At 42.0% G+C, this 20224-nt stretch overlaps 1 protein-coding gene across 4 annotated transcripts in view; it reads right to left on the reverse strand.

The window, feature by feature from the left end:
• Positions 1–4722: 4722 nt before the first annotated feature.
• Positions 4723–20224, reverse strand: part of GNB1 (G protein subunit beta 1) — a 43793-nt gene continuing 28291 nt past the window's right edge. Inside the window, exons 3-12 of one of the 4 annotated variants that reach the window (XM_036396102.2) lie at positions 18392–18499; positions 17760–17798; positions 17041–17147; positions 16566–16629; positions 14686–14848; positions 13678–13744; positions 11064–11265; positions 10053–10269; positions 7600–7711; positions 4723–6450 (exon numbers count right to left, since the gene is read on the reverse strand). In XM_036396102.2, the coding sequence (XP_036251995.1) occupies positions 7605–7711; positions 10053–10269; positions 11064–11265; positions 13678–13744; positions 14686–14848; positions 16566–16629; positions 17041–17147; positions 17760–17798; positions 18392–18448 (1023 nt within the window). In that variant the 5' untranslated portion in view covers positions 18449–18499 and the 3' untranslated portion in view covers positions 4723–6450; positions 7600–7604. Of the gene's footprint in view, positions 6496–7599; positions 7712–10052; positions 10270–11063; positions 11266–13677; positions 13745–14685; positions 14849–16565; positions 16630–17040; positions 17148–17759; positions 17799–18391; positions 18500–20224 lie in introns of all 4 variants that reach the window. The other 3 variants (XM_036396101.2, XM_036396096.2, XM_036396100.2) reach the window with 3 other exon arrangements.

Here is a 20224-nt window from a genome sequence, read left to right on the forward strand (position 1 = left end):
GGCTTCCAAAGGTCCCTCAGGTACTAAGAAGGAATTCTGAGCACCTTGTGTGTGGAAGAGAACACAGAACAAAAGAACTCAGAGTTACAAATCTTGAGTAATTGTAAAAGTCAGGTGTTGTCTCCCATTCACTCCAAACCCCGTCTGCTTCTTCCCACTGGACTGAGCAGCAGCTCCAGGGAGCCAAGCACCAGACATGATTATTCCCACTGGACCTTCTTTCAGTTTTGCTTATAATACCCCAGGAAGTAAAATCAATAAAGCAAAGATAAGGAACTCTGGTGAAAAATCAATGGAAGCTGAGATAAATTTATGCAGTTACGTGTTTCCAGGATGACTCACCCTGCCCAGCACACCCAGGGTAGGAAAGGAGCTGCTGCTGCTGCTGCTGCTGCTGCCTACTGCTCCTCACTCAACAGCAACCCTGCTTGTGCAAAAGAGAGGAAAAACCCTGAATGTTGGAATTCTGCATCTTCAAATGCGTTTGGTTTTATAAACGAGGGCTTGGAATGTGTGAGGTGGCTCCCTCAGGTGCAACAGGAGTGTGTGTGTGACAGCAAAATCCAAATTTCCACTGCAGAGGGACTTCCCTGCCACAGCACAGGGCACCAGATCGGCAAAGCACCCTGCCAATTAAAATATATTAATTATTTCGACTCTAGATCCTCAATCCTACCTAAGGCAGAGGAGGGAGACTGAAAAGAGCAGGGATTTTTATCAGGGCTGTGACAGAGCATGGCAAAAAATGAGAGAGGGAGCTCAGGAATATTGAGGAGAGGGGCTGGAGAGAAATGCAGGGAATCCTATTCTAAACAGAATTCTAAACAGAATTCTAAACTAGAATTCTAAACAAAATTCTAAAACAGAATTCTAAACAGGAATTCTAAACAGAACTTGGTTTTAAAGTTGTCCAAGAGCCCCTGCTCCAGTTAACTCTGCCTCATTTTTAACCTCTCCATCTTCACCAGCCGAGGCTTTTTTACATAAAACACTGGGAAAAGAAAATCCCTCCAAAAGTGAACACTGGGAAAAGCTTGTTTTGCTTGTAAGGCCTCATGGAAAAATCTGCCCGAGTTCAGAGGAGCCTGGGGGCCCAGGAAGGAGGGGTTCCATGGGCAGGAACACGAGCTGCAGCCGGGCCCAGCACAGGCTGCTCGGGCACACACGTTTCTCCCTGCACTGACCATTCCACGGGCTCTCCACCAGCAGATGGAGCTGCACTGCCTTGCTTTTTTTAATTATTATTTTTTTTTTCCCCACCCCTTTTAAACAGACTTTTCCCTCCCTTATCTCTTTACCATTTAAAAATCTGTTACATCAAATAAACTTTTCATTTTGCACTTCCAGTTCCCCAGAGAATTCCCTCTCAGGGTCAATCACATCTCACTGCACTCAGCCGGAGCAAATGGCTTCTGAATAATTAAAGCAGGAAGATTCTCTTTGTTCTATTTTATGACAAAATTGTCTTGGGTTAAGCCAGGAATTACTTGAATGAGTATTGAGAAGGGCCTGTGTTCCTAAAGGGCGAGTTTGGAGCAGCCAGCTCTCTAAACAATGAGGACTTCACCCAGTTTTTATTCACATTTCTATGGTTTGATTTGCCCAGCTAAGTGAAATACTGGATTATTTTACCAATGCAGTTACTGATCCTTATTTAAAAATACTCCTTGTACATTGTATTGCAATACTTCTTAGTATTGATGTAAGAAAAAGCTGAGCACAGCACAGGAGTGCTCAGGCAAAGAGGGACAGAGCAGGGATTTTTGAAGCCATCAGGTAAAATGGAGCAGAGCAATGATGTTGAAATTTAAATCACTGAGCACATGTGAGGCAGGCAGGACAGAGAGAGGAGACGGAGCAGGAATTTTAGGTAAAATAGAGCAGAGCAATGATGTTGAAATCACTGAGCACGTGAGGCAGGCAGGACAGAGCAGGAATTTTTGAAGCCATCAGGTAAAATAGAGCAAAACAATGATGTTTAAATTTAAATCATTGAGCACATGTGAGGCAGGCAGGACAGAGAGAGGAGACAGAGCTGGAATTTTTGAAGCCATCAGGTAAAATGGAGCAAAACAATGATGTTTAAATGATGAGCACACGTGAGGCAGGCAGGACAGAGCAGGAATTTTTGAAGCCATCAGGTAAAATAAAGCAAAACAATGATATTTAAATTTAAATCATTGAGCACATGTGAGGCAGGCAGGACAGAGAGGAGAGCAGGAATTTCTGAAGCCATGAGGTAAAATGGAGCAGAGCAGTGATGTTGAAATCACTGAGCACGTGAGGCAGGCAGGACAGAGAGGAGGCAGAGCAGGAATTTTAGGTAAAATGGAGCAAAACAATGATGTCTAAATGATGAGCACACGTGAGGCAGGCAGGACAGAGAGGAGAGCAGGAATTTCTGAAGCCATGAGGTGAAATGGAGCAGAGCAGTGATGTTGAAAGCACCGAGCACATGTGAGGCAGCACAGCAGATGGCTGCTGCCACCTCTGGGAACTGCCATGTGCCAGGGCCATTCCCAGCAGGAGGGACAGGGAATGCACCAGGCATCCTTGGTGCAAGGGGGAAACTGAAATCTGGGGCTTCATTTTCGCTCACACAGCCCTGACACAGAACAAATTCAACTTCCCACTTCTCCACTGCATCCCAGCTCTCACTGGAACGCAATGGAAAAAGAGCAACTCATCACTGATGGCTAAAGCAGAGGCAGACTCTCAGAAATTACACGAAGAGAAGAAAAAGAGAACAGCACCATGCAAAAATAGCCAGCTGCTGGTAGAACTTGTTCATCAGCCACTTCTTTTCTTCTCTGCCCTCCGATGTGAATTCATGCTCACACCTACACTAAAAAGTGTTAATCACAAAAGCACCCAGGATCCTGCCTTGCTGCAGAGCCAGGCACAGAGCTCAGCACGGGTGACAGCTTTTATTATTCTTTATTTACTCTGCCACTTCCCAGAAACCAGATTATCCTATTTTTAGCTCCTATAGGGCATGATTCAATCAGTCATTTCAAGTGTGTTTCACAGCTGATTTCAAACACTCCAGGGGACTTCATGGTCAAAAGGGAGAATGCCCAACTCATTTTTTTTTTCTGCTGGTAGTAGAACCTCAGATCTTTTATTTAATTCATGAAGAAATTAAAGGCCTTGAGGGGCACAGAATATGCTAAAGGTCTTAACCTGAGCTCCTGGGACTGAGAAATCTGTTCTGTCTTCCTTCACTCCTTCCCAGAAACTCCATGAGAGGATTCCAACCCCATTCTCACAGATTTTGTGTTCTCAGGTCGTGGAATCTGAACCAGAAATATGAAATTAGCACCAGAAATTCAGCAGCAGCTGGGGGAAGCTGCTCTTTGGAGCCACATCCCACAATTATCTCCAAGTCAGAATCGTTTCCAAGCCCACAGGAGGAGATGGAGAAGATGACATAAATAATTGCAGGTAAGATGACATAAATAATTTTGATTTGGGTCTATCCTAAAATTAAAGGCATTCAAAACTCGAAGTTTTGGCCCAGACTCAAGAGTTCAAAGCTGCTCCCTTTGCACACCCATTTTTCTCCAGTAGCAGCTCTCTGAATAACCAAGCACACAATGAAAAATGTTTACATCAAAGAAAATTTCGTATTTAACACGAAAATAAGAGAAGTGAGAGGCAACTGCAACTGTTTTGCATTTCAAATGAATCCCAAAGGGCTGCACAGCAGCCTCCTGACACAAGTCACTGTCCTGGCAGGTGTTTTATTGCCAGGGCACAGAGATTTAACACATGGATGGAGATTAAGGAAAGCCAGATCATTGATTTTATTACAGACCAGAGAGAGTCACACATGAAACATCCTTTGGAATGAAAATATTCCACCTGAGTGGAAACCCCACAGCTGCAGCATTTGGAACTGGAAACCACCAAATCTGAGTTCCCAAAGTTCAGCATTTCACGCCATGAGCTCCTTACCAGTCCCACGCAGCCCCAAGCCCCAGTGCTCACAGCTGGGCAATGCCACCACCACGTTTTCCACACTCCCAGCTTTTAAAAACCTCTCCATGGAGGCTGAGGATTTCCATGTTTGGCGTGAGACCAATCCACAGCTTTGGAATTTCTCTTGGTTGATGTGAAATGAGGGAAAATCCATTGTTTAGATCAGAACAAGAGATGGGACTTTAGCCACTAAAAGCACAAAACCCCCAAGCCAACCAATACCAAACTGTTGAACCAACTGCTTTTTAACACCTCATGTCACAAATCTGCTTCTCTGGGTATAAAACAATGCTTTAATTTTTTTTTTTTTTTTTTAAGATAAAATTCTGCCTCTTGGAGACTTTGTTCTTACTGAGCATGAAAATGACTTCTTACCCTGTCAATCTAAGAGTGCCACCAGAGCTGCTGTGGCCAGATCCTCACATGGCAGGAACCACTCAATTCTTTTCCTATTAAAGGACACAAAAGTTTTAAAAGTTACTCAGCATTTTGCTTTGATTTCCCACTTCAGGTGCTGCACTCGTGCACAAAGCACTTTTGTGCTGTGCACCTCAGGAACCACAGTGGCTCTTTGAATTTGGAGTTAAGTGCATGCCCTGCCCAAAAATCGACCATTGACCATTGACAAACCACCAAACCATTTCTGTGGGGACAGCATTCCCTCCTCCTGAGTGGTTATTCCACAACTCAGAAGATGTTCTGCATGTAGAACAAGAAGCTGCAAACCAGATCAGTCCAAACTCATGTCAAACTGCTTTATTACATCTTAAATAACATTACATTTTAATATAGTATCTATCTTGCATCCAGCTTTCTTGAAGTACACTGACTTTAAAATTAAATACAAAAGGTGAAGAGGGATACAGGGCGTGGAGAAAGCTCTACAGAGTAGTTTCATGAAAGAGAGTAAGAGGGAACTCATCTTTTATGCCAAATCCAGGCCTAACGCACAATTACAGCACATTTTTGTACAGAATGTTGCAGAAAAAACAAAATGGAGAAAAGCTACTACTGCTGCTAGGAAGGAGCATTTCTGGATACAGTGAGAAGATAGGAAAGAACAATCTGCTGTCCAAACACTGCTGCTTTTAACATTTTATTTGAAAAGAAAGCCAGGAAAACCTGCTCGTTACAAAAATGACTCTGATCAGATGCAAAGGACTCATCCTGCAAGAGGAACTGGCTGTGAGGAACTGATTTATAAAGAAGATGGTCTAGGTTCCCTCCTCCCACACCCCAGAATCTTTGACAGCGATTGTTTGAACAGGCTGTTTCTTTTTTTTTCTTTATTCTTTTAAAAAAAAAAAAAAAAAAAGTGACTTATCACGCTACTCCAAAACGTGCATAGCTTTGTACTGGAGTTCTTCATAGATTTATGCACAGAGTAGCAACAATAAATGAATACAGCGACAATGGTTACAGTTTTTAAACAGGTTATTTCTTCAAAGAAAAAACATCTAAGGACTTAGTCCAATATGCACTTTTTAGCATTTCTACAGCATGCGATTCTAAGAGTAAACCCACCCAATATGGCAAACAATCAAAAAAGGTTTTTTTTTTCTGTTTAACTTAGAAAGTTCAAGATCATTATTTTCAAAACATTGATTTGTACATCATTTCATACACAAAGAATTGACTCGATACCCAAGTGTAGGATAGGTCTCTTTTGAAAACAGAGATTCCTGGTTGTTGAGACTTATAGGATAGTGTTAGGATATATAAACTGCCCTTCCAAGTGGACAAACCAAAACAGATTAAAAAAATCAGTGTGGTGAAAAAGGGGGGGGCAGGAGGGACCAAGGATTGCATTTGTAATCCATAAAAGGTGAAAGGATTCTTTAAACAAGCATTCATTACCTTTTACAGCATGTGCTTGGTTACCTTACTGCTTAACATTATCCTATATATGCCAAGTTTTTGTGCAACAATTATCTGTGATACTAGAAAATAAAAATAAAAAAAATTAGGGACTAAATTTACAGCGTTAACAACCCCCAGTGCTCTGGGCTAGGACTCCCTTGTTTTGCTCAATTAAATACATAAGGAAATGTATTTAAAAAGGAAACTTGAAAAAAATCCTGCTACAAACATGACTTTAAAATTTGCAAGTGTGTGAGATAAAGTCCTTAACTTCAACTTGGAAACTACAGTGAAAGCTAACTGTTTCACAATTATGCTCAAGTTTATTTTCTGGTCATGCTTTTTATGATAGTGTTTCATTTGTTTTTAAATTCTCAAGACAAAAAAAAATGGTCCCAAAAGGAATGCACAATTTCATTTTGCTTACAACACAGAAATTCTTCTTGGAAAGGTAATTGTGCTCTTCATTTCAGCAACAGGAGACGGAAAAGATCTTGCCCTTTGAAGTTGGGGAGGATGGGGGTCCAAGTTAGTATGGTTGGATTGGATATGCTATCGTTTTTAATTTTCAACCGTTGGAAACTTCTTCCAGTCCTGGAGTCCGCTGCTCTTCTGGCACACAGAAACATCTGGTGAGAGTTGCACTATGAGGAACTGCAAACAAGTGGCCAAATCTGCTGTCCCCACCACTGACACATGCAGGCATTACCTCCCCCCTTCCCCAGGGATATTTATTTATTCAAAAACCCACACAGGAAAGTTTGGTAATTAAAAATAGACCTCCAGGAAAATGTCAGTGCATGCGTTAGGGTAATGGTCATGTAAAGCCCCAACTGCTTGGGTTTGCTCCTCACTGATGTCAGAAACTTCTCAGAATCCCCAGGTTGGAAGAGACCTTCAAGATCATCGAGTGCAACCCAGCCCCAGCCCCTCAACTCAACCCTGGCACCCAGTGCCACATCCAGGCTTTGTTAAACACACCCAGGATGGTGACCCCAGCACCTCCCTGGGCAGCCATTCCAGAACTTTATCCCCTTTCTGTGAAAAACTTTATCACCTTTCTGGAAAAAACTCCCTCACCTTTCTGGAAAAAACTCCCTCACCTTTCTGGAAAAAACCTTTATCACCTTTCTGGAAAAAACTCCCTCACCTTTCTGGAAAAAACCTTTATCACCTTTCTGGAAAAACCTTCTTCCCAACATCCACCCTGTATTTCCCTTGGTGCAGCTCGAGGCTGTGTGCTCTGGCTCTGTCAGTGCCTGGAGAAAGAGCCCAGCCCCAGCTGAGCACAGGCACCTTTCAGGAGCTGTGGGGAGTGCCAAGGTCACCCCTGAGTCTCCTTTTCTCCTTTTTCTGGAAGGCTTTGGCACTCTGCAGTGCTGGATGGGTGGCTCTAAGGGCTTGACTTTCCCTGTATCTCAAAGGTCTTTTTCAGAGAATTCTCAAAATCCCCAGGTTGGGAGAGACCTTCCAGACCATCGAGTCCAGCCCAGCCCCAGCCCCTCAACTCAACCCTGGCACCCAGTGCCACACCCAGGGATGGTGACTCCAGCACCTCCCTGGGCAGCCATTCCAGGACTTTATCACCTTTCTGTGAAAAACTTTATCTCCCTTTCTTTAAAAAACTCCTTCCCAATATCCAACCTGTATTTCCCTTGCTGCAGCTCCAGACTACCCTGAATGATCAGCACCAGTAACAGCACTGCTGGCAAGAAGCATTCTGGACCCCAAAGCTGCCTCAGTGAGTTGGGTACTCACCTTCTTCAGTTCCAGATCTTGAGGAAGCTGTCCCATGACCCTGTTGCCACTGCCATGCCATCATCAGTCACACCTAAGCAGCTGACACGGTTATCGTGACCAGCAAGGACACCTGGAAATGAGAAGCCAACAAATAAATTGCTTTGTTTGGGTCATTTCCTGTCTGTTCAACTTACACCACAGCATGTTTGGATTAGCCAAGCTCTAGAGTCAAAAATCCTGAACAAACAGGGCTGGAATTTTAAAATGCCTTTGGTTTTACAAGCACAGGCTCAGGGCAGAGCTGGGTGGGTTCTTAAGGGGATAATTCAGTAAATGCATTGCTCCAGAATGTTTCCTGTATATTCCCCATATTATAACCTTTACTGGTGTTCTATGATTGTGAAGTGACAGCCCTGAAGATTGTGACAATGTCACTACAACCATGCCCTGCACAAGCTCCTCACCACAGTGATAATGTGTCTGAACTGGTCTCAGTTAAATTTTACACAATTTCATATTTGTAAAAATTTTCTTTTAAAACCAGAAGTTAAACTGAATTGTGTTATGAACTCTAAAGCATTTTTCATCCGATTTTCTCTTACTACATTCACAAGACAGACTCCTCCATACAATCTATTTGTCAATATGGGGATCTAATACAATTCAATTATAGCACCATTAAAAGAAAGAATTGAGACACTCAACAGAAAAATTAAGGGAGACAACATCTTCCTCTATCCCCTTTAACAGTTTCAAGGAGGTAAAAAGAAAACCTAATTATGTTCAAGCTTTCCAGTCCACAGCACTGAGCCAAGATATTCTTGATAGACTTGAAATGAATCTCTCTACATGAATTAGAGTACAGGACTCACAGGACTCTCCTCATTCTCTCACCAGCAACAGAAGTGCTGCAATTTGGTAAAACAAAATCAGCACCAACAAATCTTCAATACTTGTACTGAACACACAACCACAAAGGTGTTTAGTACAGAAGTGCCAATATCAGACAGAAAATATAGAAGTGTTTAATACCAGAAGTGCCAAATCTGCCTGGCAATCTGCAGCCTGTGAACATTTCAATACACAGAATATTCTTCTCATCTCCTATTCTGATCAGAGTAATGAAACAACTGTGGCCTAATTTATACATTTTTTCCAACAAAGTTTTCATTTTGAAGACCTGAAGTTAAATTCTCTTTGTCTTTGGACCATGAATTTCATGTTTGTTTCCTCAAAAGATAAATTCCAGAGTCTCTGTTGTTTTCCTGGCTGTCTCTACAACTACTGCTACAAATACCAGGAAAAAAATTCTTGTGTATAAATAGCAACATTAATGTTGAATTGCTTTGAATAGTTAATGCATAAACAAAGCCATAAAGTCTAAAAAAGAATAAATACCCCCTCCACCCCGAGCCCATGTTTTTAATGGCAATCATCCTGTTCTCAACATCCATCCCTGAGCAGGATTCCAATGGATTTGCACCATCACTGGGCAGCCTGAAGAAGTTTTCAGAGAGTTCTGAAGTTGAGACAGTGAGTGCTGAGAGATCTGTGCCTGAGACTCAATCACACATTCAGAGCTTGGAAAAGGCCACCAATGTCACAGACACATTTTATGAAAATCCTTTTGCTAAGATTTTTCTCCTGAGAAGCTGAGAGGCCTCAGAAATGAAATGTAAACAATGGTTATCTGCTGCTGTGGAATGCAACAGGTGAATCTGTGATTGGTCTCATGTGGATGTTTTTAATTAATGGCCAATCACAGTCCAGCTGGCTCAGACTCTGGTCAGTCACAAGATTTTATTATCATTCTTTTTTCTCTTCCTTTCAAGCCTTCTGATGAAATCCTTCCTTCTATTCTTTTAGTACAGTTTTAATCTATCATTTTCTTTTAATATAATATATATCAGCCTTCTGAACCATGGAGTCAAGATTCTCCTCTCTTCTTCCCATGTCAGGATTGCCTGCAAACTTCCCCATGGAGTCACGATTCTCCTCTCTTCTTGTTGCCATGAAATTGCAAAGGTTCCATATTGTTGTCTCCTTCATGCAAGAGTTTCAGAGCTCCTCGCTGTTTCTCCTAGGCAGCTCCTCAGGGCACTGACTCTTCCTGCAGCAGCCAGCTGACCCCAGCTCCCCCTCAACCAACCACTCCACTCTTTCAGAACACTCTTCTCCTTTCTGCCTACAGCTGTGGCCTGTTCAAGTCAGGCCTGCTCCTAATGTTGAATAATCAGCTCAGCTGCAACTCCTTAGGGGTAAGATTACTTTCTATAGTACCTTTATTTTGTTATATTCCATCCCCCTACATCTTCTCTCACCCTGGGACCCCTGAGAACACCAGCACACCACCAAGGCCATCGAGTCCAACCTGTGGCTTGTCCCAGCTCTGAGTGCCACATCCAGGAGCTCTTTGCACACCTCCAGGGGTGGGAACTCCACTGAAACACCCAACCCTCCAAGCCACTCACCCGCTCTGTCAGCTTTCAGCGTGTCCCACACGTTGCAGTTGAAGTCATCATACCCAGCTAGGAGCAGGCGGCCACTCTTGGAAAATGCTACAGAGGTGATGCCACAGATGATGTTGTCATGGGAATAAACCATCAGCTCCTGGTCAGCCCGCAGGTCGAAGAGCCGGCACGTGGCGTCGTCCGAGCCCGTGGCAAAGGCGTTGCCGTTGGGGAAGAACTTCGTGGGGGAGAATAAAAACATACATTTAATAAAATAAAACAATAAAATAATTAATAAAACAAAAAAATAAAAAGCCCGTGGCAAAGGCGTTGCCGTTGGGGAAGAACTTCATGGGGGAGAATAAAAACACAAATGGTTTCAGATTTAATCCCTCTGCATCACACAAACACAGCAAACCAGAGCTGCACTGTCACAGTCATGTTTTCTGAAAAATTCCCTTGCCCAGGATTCTTCTCCTGGGAAGCTGAGACGTAGTATAATATAATACAGAATAATATAGTATAATAAAGTCATTAATTAGCTTTCTGATATCATCATTGCTCCCAGAAGGACCAAGTGTGTGTTTGTGTGTGTGTTGGGACTGTGGGCTGACAGTCACCAGATTCTGGGCAATTGAGGGCAGTTGAGTGCTTGGCAGTTTCAGTTTAGATGTAGTGCAATATAGAATAGTATAGCATAATGAAGTAATTAATGAGCCTTCTGACATCCATGGAGTCCTCCCCATCATTCCTCCCAGAAGGGCCAAGTGTGTGTGTGTGTGTGTGTGTGTGTGTGTGTGTGTGTGTGAGGACTGTTGGGTGACAGTCACAACATTTTGTGCAGTTGATTTTGTGCTTGGCAGATTCAGTTTAGATGCAGTGTGATATAATATAGAATAATACAGTATAATAAAGTCATTAATGAGCCCTCTGACACCCCCAGACTCCTCCCCATCATTCCCGCAGCCTTTGGGCACAGCTGTCCCTGCAGTGCTGCAGAGGAAGGGCAGGGCCCGGGCAGCAGGTACGCACACAGATGGCGTTGATGTCGGACTCGTGGCCGGTGAAGGTTTGCCGGCACATTCCTTCTCTGACATCCCACAGCTTGGCAGAGGCATCGCAGGCACCAGAAACAAAACACCGGGCATCGGGGGCAAGGGACAGGCTCATCACATCTCCAGTGTGCCCAGTAAACGTGGTTGTCTGCTGACCAGTTTCTATGTCCCAGAGAGCACTGCAAAGAACCATTCGAGAGGGAAAAATCAACACGTCTGTGCTCCTTCGTGAGGATTTTGATCATTGCTGAGGTAAAACTCCCAAGTATTAGTAACATTGATCTTGACAATGGAAAGAAACATTTTTGGTTGAATTATTTGGCTGTTGCAGATTAATTTTTGCACAATTAATTTTTGCATAACTGATCGTGCAAAAATCAACATGTCTGTGCTGTTTCATGAGGTTTTTGATCATCGCTGAGGTAAAACTCCCAAGTATTAATAACATTGATCTTAATAATGGAAAGAAACGTTTTTGGTTGAATTATTTGGCTCTTGCAGATTAATTTTTGCACAATTACTTTTTGCACAATTGATTTTTGCACAACTGATAGTGCAAAAATCAACACGTCTGTGCTGTTTCATGAGGTTTTTGATCATTGCTGAGGTAAAACTCCCAAGTATTAATAACATTGATCTTAACAATGGAAAGAAACATTTTTGGTTGAATTATTTGGCTGTTGCAGATTTATTTTTGCACAATTAATTGTGCAAAAATCAACACGTCTGTGCTCCTTTGTGAGGATTTTGATCATTGCTGAGTTAAAACTCCCAAGTATTAATAACATTGATCTTCATAATGGAAATAAATATTTTTGGTTGAATTATTTGGCTCTTGCAGATTCGTTTTTGCACAATTAATTTTTGCACAATTGATTTTTGCAAAAATCAACACGTCTGTGCTGTTTCATGAGGTTTTTGATCAATGCTGAGGTAAAACTCCCAAGTATTAATAACATTGATCTTGACAATAGAAAGAAACATTTTTGGTTGAATTATTTGGCTGTTGCAGATTAATTGGACAAAAATTATTTGTGCAAAAATTAATTGTGCAAAAATCAACAAGTCTGTGCTACTTCATGAGGTTTTTTATCACTGCTGAGGTAAAATTCCCAAGTATTAACAACATTGATCCTGATAATGGAAATAAATATTTTTGGTTGAATTATTTGGCTGTTGTAGATTATTTGTGCAAAAATCAACATATCTGTGCTCCTCTGTAATGTCTTTTTATCACTGCTGAGGTCAAACTCCAGGTATTAATAACATTGATCCTGACAATAGAAATAAATATTTTTGGTTTGGCTGTTGCAGATGAATTGTGCATGGAAGACCTCAAAGCTATCCTTAATTTTAAAACATTGTGGGGGGTTAAATTAAAAACCAGTGGAAAAAACTGATGACTGGCACTGAGGGCTGCTCACCCCAAAGTTCTCTGCCATGGCTGCCATCCAGCACTACCACAGCTTCCATGAAAGCAGCAGTGCTAAGGCTACAGCAAAAGCTGAGCCAGCATTTCCCATTTTATAAACTCACAGAGGATGAGTAACTTTGTGAATTATGTCTGATCTTCAAGTTTCAAGTCAGCCAAATCACTACAACAGTGATAATTAAGAGTATAAAAGGATGAAAGAACACTATCACCTCCATAAGAAGAAGTCTAAACACTTGAGGAAGTTGGGATTTTTAATTTCTGTCATTTCTCAGCAAACAGAGCCATCAGCAGCAGGTTCAAACCAGGTAAACAAGATGTGCCTGTACTTTGATAAAGTCCTTTGATGAACTGAGGTGATGGCAAGGACAGCTGCAGAATTACTCCACAACTCCTGAAGCAGCTGTTTTCTCTTACAAAGAGCATCATTTCTACAAACCCTCCCATTTTGTTGGAGTTTTTTGAGTTCTCTAAACACCAACACATATTCAGAAACATTTTTTGGTTTTAATCCCGTATGTGTTCCAGAGCTACTCAGAATCAGGCATTCAGAGAGACTGGCACTGTGTAGGACAGGTATTTATTAGACAACCTCTGCTCTAAGAGCTGCTGCTGGAGAGAACTGCAAGGCTTTTAAGGAATAGATATAATAGAAAAATCTATGAAAAAAAGATGGAGGCCTTTTTTAGTTCAGAAGCCAGTGTTTATGAAGATATACACCTACATTCTCCTCAAAAAACCCAGCTATTGTCACTGGAGAATATTTTCTAGGAGCTCTTCTGAATAACAACATTAACTGCATGCTGTATTAGAAATATCCAAACATGACTGTTTAAGTAATAAATACCGAATACAAAAGGAGTTTTGAGGAAAATCATTAGTCTGATACAGTTATTTCTAAAAGCCAAATAGTCACAGGAAGAAAAAAAATTCCCAGAACATCTCAGCACAGAATTAGGTGAGGCTCCTCAGAACATGGGCACAAGGAAACAGCCAAAGCTCACAGGGTTGAAATTACCAGCAAAAAGTGACACATGAGCAGTATCACCAGAGTCCTGTGGGTGATGATGAAGTTTGGGAAGGACAAAGTTCCCTTCAGGCACAGAAAATGGATGAGAAAAGCCCTTCCTGAGAGTGCTGCCCCCCTGTCCCAGCTTACCAGGTGGTGTCGCCAGAGCTGGTGACGATCTGATTATCATCCAGGAAACGACAGCAGGACAAGTAGCCTGGAAACAGAGTAAAGGTGCACAAATAAGGCCAGAGATTTCCCTTCAAAGGCAAATTGCTTTGCTAATAAGCTGCCTCCTCCTCTCCTGAAGCTGCAGCAAAACACACCGAGACTAAAATACAATAAATTATTTTTGTATGGGAATCTGCAATGTTTTGGATAAAATTTGCTTTGGCTCTTTAGAGACCACCCCGACCCAACCAGAGGAAGGGGAACAAAATGTGGAAAGCTGGGCAGGATCCCAGTGAGCCTGCACTGCACACACCCAGGTTTCTAAGAAAATCATCTCAGTCTCACTGCATCCAGCAGAAACAAATGCTGATGGCCTCAACTGTATCAAAGCATTGAGAAAAATAAACTGCATTCCTGGTCAGTACAAAGAGCTGAGCATGGACATTGGATGTTTCCCAACAGCAGCATCAAAGAAGTTCATCTGAATGCTCTGAAGCTTCTTTTTTCCTGAAATCCCATCTGCCAAACCATCAGTGGAAGCACTCTGATCACAGAATCAGCCTCCCTGCCAACCACCTCCATTTCACAAAGCACCGAATTCAAACTACAGCAGAAAATACCAAAACCTGCAAACATCAACTTCCAGCTCTAAAAGTTTTTGTTCTCTTTTACAGCTGAAAAACTGTAAAATTCGTGGAAATTGTTTTGACTTAATGACCAATCACAAACCAACACCAAAGGCGTTGCCATTGGGGAAGAACTTCATGGGGGAGAATAAAAACACAAACGGTTTCAGATTTAATCCCTCTGCATCACACAAACACAGCAAACCAGAGCTTTAAAAGAGCTTTAAATTTAAAACCAAGCAGAGTCTGCAGCTAAGCTCCTGCCTGAGAAAAGAAGTAGATTGTTATTAGGAAATGATATTTAAAGGATTTGTTTTTTTTTAGTTTTCACTGTGCTGAGGTAACTCGGAGCAGCACCCACCTGTGTGCCCAGCGAGCTCACGGCTGACACGGACATTCCCTTCACGAGTTTTCAAGTTATAAATGGAGCAGATGTTGTCAAGCCCACCACAAGCCACGTAATTACCAGAGGGAGCATATGCACAAGTCATGACCCAGGAGGAGCGCAGGGGAATCGCATGCACCTGCAACACAGACAGGCTGCACTTCAGCAAGTGCAGAAATTGCATTCCAAAGGAAGTTTTTCACCTGTCTCTCAAGACAGGATGATGTTTTTGGCAGAGAAGCAAGAATCAAACAGCTGTTTGAGTGTTGAACTATTTTGAGGGTAACTTGCATGTGGGGCTCGTCAGAACAAGCAGAGACGTAATAAAACCTCAGATTTGCTTTTCCTGAACCCGGTTCCATCAGCAATTTTGGTCCAAAGTGAATGATTTCAGTGCTCTGATTACTATTGGTTTATTATAGGTTCAGGAAAATATTGACTTCCAAGCACAGTCAGCAAAACTGCCAATTCCAGGCTTAGATGCTGTGAATGAACAAGTAAGGAAATCGCTGCTTCCACTGCCATTTGAATCCTTCTTTGGAAACCCACTGCAAGCAATCAAGCTTCACATTTAAATAACTACCCCATGTTTCCTTGTCATTCTCTGCTCAAAGAACTTTTTTTAGATAATTATAGAAGCTAAACCTGTTCTGTCTTGTTAACTCATTGTGTTCACCCCTTGGATTTGTTCACAGTCTTTAGGAAGGGCTGGTGCCCTTGGACATATGGTGATATTTCATGCAATATTAACAATGTGCCTGAATTTCTTAAGGAAAAATCTCATTAGAAGCAGAGGAACAGCCAGGAATCAGTGGTCCTGCAGCAAAGAGCAGTTAAAAAAACCCCAACCCTGTCCTAAAACCACAACCAGTTCATTTTTGGAAGTCTTCTACCAAGAAGTCTAGAATATTCCAATAGTCTCTCCTATTTGGAATATTCACTTTGAGCTGTTTTATTTTATCATTAGGCAAAGATCAAATTGATGACAACACTGTTACTTCCAATGTGTTCTGGAACTGCCAAAAGAATATTGCATGGATTAATTGGCACTGATGTAAGAATTGAGGATATCAAAAAAGAAATCATGGGATGCGGTGATGATTCCACCATCCTACAGCAGTCACAGTAATTTAGATGACATTTACCTGCAGGCTGGGGTCAAAGGATGAGGATGAAGGTAAAAATGAGAGGGTTTCATTTTAATTTGCAAACCATATTATATTAACTTTTTACTGAAGTGATGCCATTTGCTCCAATGCACTGGTAACATTGATTTTAATGCTACAAGGAGCCAAGTTAGGAAAATGTATTTGGAATAAAATCAGACTCAAGCAGCTCTGTCAACTTAACCACAAGGAGCTACATGGGAATTGTTGCCAGCCCTGGGACAGTGGCCATGATCAGTAAATACCAATCACTGTCAAAAGAAAGTAAAAGTAGTCCTGGACTGCCTCATGTGATTGCAGCCACCAAGGGATGACTCATTAGAACATGCCAGGTCTTCCAGGACTTCACTGCAGACAACAAATTCACCTGCCTAGGCCAAAATCTCTGCCCCTTCTGGTGCAAGATGCTCATCACTGCCTGCTCCCTGCTAATCACCTTCCTGCAGTATTAAAACAAATCAAAACATTCTTTAGGAGGAAAGAATTGTTCTCCCCTTGTGGTGCACATTTTCACACACTGAAGGCACTGCTGTGTTCTTAACATACAACTCGATTGTTTGAGAGAATTCAAAACTTGGTTTAGAACTAGGAAAGCAATAGAGCCAAAATGATGATGGGCAACAGTTGCTCCTGATTTCCTCCTGATGCTTTCCCAACTGAATTCCACAGCAATGGATCAGCTGGCCTTACCTTGTTTGTAGTATAGCTGTCCCAAATTATAAGTTTGCCATCCTGGGAGGCACTAACTAGAAGCCTAGGGAGGAAACAGCAGGGAAACACAATCACTGTGGGCAGCCAAGGAACACCTTTGTGATGAACATTGTAAAGAAAAGAGAATAAAAGCACCTGATACCTGTGGCATTTAGTTTCTCTTTAAATTAATCAGAAGTTAACAGGAAAGGGGAAAAAAAAAAGGAAAAAAACCCCACAACTGATAATGGCATCTACTTTATTTCCACAGTTGCTCAGAATTCATGTTGGACCATTACTGTATTTTGCAGTGGACAAGGACTGGGATTTTGGCATCCAATGTAGGCTTGGATTACACAACCATGGAGGAAAACTGTGGCATTCAGTGTTTCTGACTCCTCTCAGAGTTCTTCATTCCATGTGCACCCAGCTCTCCAGAGAGCAGTGGAGCCCCGAGAGGCAGCTCTGTACCCACCTGGAATCAGTCCCCCAGTGCATTGCATAAATTTTGGCCAGGTGTCCCCGGAGTGTTCTCCTGGTGCGCATCTGGATCCTCCCCACGGGGTCGATATTGGCTGTGATCTGCAACAGGGAAAGGTCACACACTCACTTCTTCCCTTCCCTCTCCTGCAGAAACACATCTCTCACTCAGTTCCCACAGTCCCACATTCTCAGTGCTGGTTTTTCCCCAACTGTCCATTCACAAGTTCTGTCATGTTAAGCAGCATGTCTTTATCACACACACAAGCAGCCTACTGCATTTATAAACACTCCCAGAAACTGTTTTGTTCAGCTCATATCTTCTTAGACTTCTAGGATTTCAGACCTTTGATCTGGGTTTTCTCCTCCTGCACAGATAAATGTGGCAGACACTGAAGAAGTTTAACCTCAGCAGGCCTTATGGTTCTGATTATCAGGGTAACACCAGTATTGCTCCCAGCTCCAGGGCACAGCATTATTTTCCATTAAGCAGCAGAAATGTGCCCTGAGTCACTCCAAGAAATCTCAGCTCAAGGCCACTGCTCTCAGGGACTGGACAAACATGTACTTATTTCTGGAAGAAAACACCCAAAGGCAAAATAAAATAAAAATAAATTGCTACAGGAGGCAAAACCAGATTCACCTTTTTACACAGCATTTTCTTTTTGTAAAGGAAATATTTTCTTAATTCCTGTTAAACTCTGAAATTCTTACCTGAGCCAGGGTGGCATCTGCACATGCTTTCCTAGCATCCTGCAAGAGAAGGGAATCAGAGAAATTGGATGGAGCTCTGTACATTTCTTTCTCTGTTTTGTCAAGTTGATTGAGGCCCCCAAAGCCAAGGTTCAAAGAACATTTCTGTCACCCAGAGAGGAGCCATCCTACCAGCAGCATTGCCATAATGCACTGCCTGCTGTCAACACACACTGTGCATTCAACTTTGGAATTTCTCTTCTTTTGGAAGAAGGGCAACACAACTTTCACCACAAAGATGCTCGAGCAGTGGAACTGCTTGTTCAGAGAGGCTGTGCAGAATCCAACCTCAGAGGTTTTTGAGAACTTAGTGGACAAACTTTATCACTGACCTTATTTCCATCAGTTTTTTTTAACTTTAGTTATTCTCTAGCTCATTCAAACCTCAGTAAACCTTCATTTCATCAGCAATTTTGTGCATTGCTTCTGGAACTATTATTTCCTAAGCAATATAAAAGACCAAAAAAGTAATTTTCTAAAGCAGCCATATGTGTTTGCCCTTTCTTCATGAACTCTGGCATTGGGGGAACATTTCAGGCATCGTTTCTGTCCTGCTCAGGACACACTCATTTGTGCTGAGGCACAATACATACTCTGATTTGGTTTTTCAGCTGCTCGGCCTCCTGGCGTAACTGGTCAAGCTCGCTCATTTTCCTGTGCTAAAGGTGTGCTCCACTGCCACCTCTGAAACAACCAGAAATCTGAAAAACAGGGCACAAGCAGGACAATTAGGAAAAGGCAGAATTTGAAATTGCAAGTCCTTTCAACCACTTCAAACTTGGAAAAAAATAGCAAACTGATTTATAAACACAGGTGGAAATGTGTGTCTGAAATCTCCTCAGTGTAAGGATGTGCTTTGCTTCCATAAAATAGAACTGCACTTATTCCTCTCCTCCAGGCCCCAACCTTTTTTCCTTTTTTCCTTTTTTCATTCCTTTTCTCATGTTGTGATTTGTTTTTGTATAAATTCAAGTTGTCCAGGACTGAGTAAGCAGGTAACACCAATTTCAGACATGGAAGTCAGAACTGCCCTGCAGCTCTTCAGACCAGAGCAAGGAATCCTCCCAGAACAGAGAAAGGATTTACACTGACACAAGCACCAGCAAAATGCTCTAAGAACTGTCTGCAACACCACAGTTATGAAAAATTTTGTTCTGCTACATGGAGAAAAGGAGATCACTCCCAAATGTTCAAGGTTTTATTTGGGAACTGCTGAAATGCCTGAGATCCCAGAGCAGACTGTAACATGAACAGGTTGTCAGAGGAAAATCGGGGATGTTTGGCTGGGCTGAGGGCAGGAGTTTGAGAAACCACATCCATCAGACACTTCTCCCCTCTAAGCCTCTGTCTGCCCAGTATCCATAGGCACCAAATGACACAAATATATATAGACATTATATTGGAATAGTCACTTTGAGCCCTTTGATTTTGTCATTAGGCAAAGATCAGATTCATCTTTGCAAGACAGAGGCTCTAGGGAACATCACAAGCACTGGAACCACCTCAGCTTTTGCCTTTAGAGCTGCTCAACTCTTGGGCTGCTCCCAGTACCACAATCATATGGACATTTCCTATTTCATGCACAACTTAGCTTTCAAAGTCTGCTCCAGAAAGATACTCTTGGCATTTTCTTCAGCATTCCACATCTCCAACTCAGCTGTTCCTTGATTTTTTGTTTTAGAATCTCTGCAGCTTGGTAGCAATGGAAATGCTGAAGAAACATGCTGATGAATTTTATCTTTTCCTGCAGAACAAGATTAATTGATTCCAATTTCAAATACTACACAGAACACCTGGAGTTTATAAGTTGACACTGCTAATGTGTGATTTTAGAACATTTTATTAGCCAGAATTGACCCTTTACCATTAAATAAAGGAAATGCTTTGCTAGCAGCTTTACATATTATTCTGTTAAGATTTAATCAGCTTATTTATCTTTGCAAGCACGTGGGGTTTGTTTTCTTCCTAAAGCCCTTCCCAAGGAGAAAGATGAGGATAACTTCCAAATTTTTATGCAGTCACAGTAACAGAGAACATACTGTCAAGGTAAATTAGAGTAGTAGAACAAACATCACTGTTCAAAGAAGCTTCAAAATAGTTTAGACTTGAATATTCCCTAAATATTTCTATCCCCCATAACCAGACTTAGGCTGCAGCTCTCTCCATAGTAGTTATTCCAAACTGAAAACCTCTAGGAACAGATGCCAGATCTTGTCACAGCATCATTTACCATTTTTTCCTCTTCTCTGAAACCCACAGTATCTTAGAAAAGGAATTTTAGTTGGCTCCTCTCCCAAAACTCCACTCACACAACTTCAAGGCCCTTTCACTTCATCTGAAACTGGGTCTGCTCCTCCTCTCTTCTGGTCCCAGGGTCATCCCTAAGCCCCTTGAGGATTGCTTGCTCAGCTCAGCCCAAAATCCAG

This window comes from Molothrus ater, chromosome 23, assembly GCF_012460135.2.
Source record: "Molothrus ater isolate BHLD 08-10-18 breed brown headed cowbird chromosome 23, BPBGC_Mater_1.1, whole genome shotgun sequence".
Lineage (NCBI taxonomy): Eukaryota > Metazoa > Chordata > Aves > Passeriformes > Icteridae > Molothrus > Molothrus ater.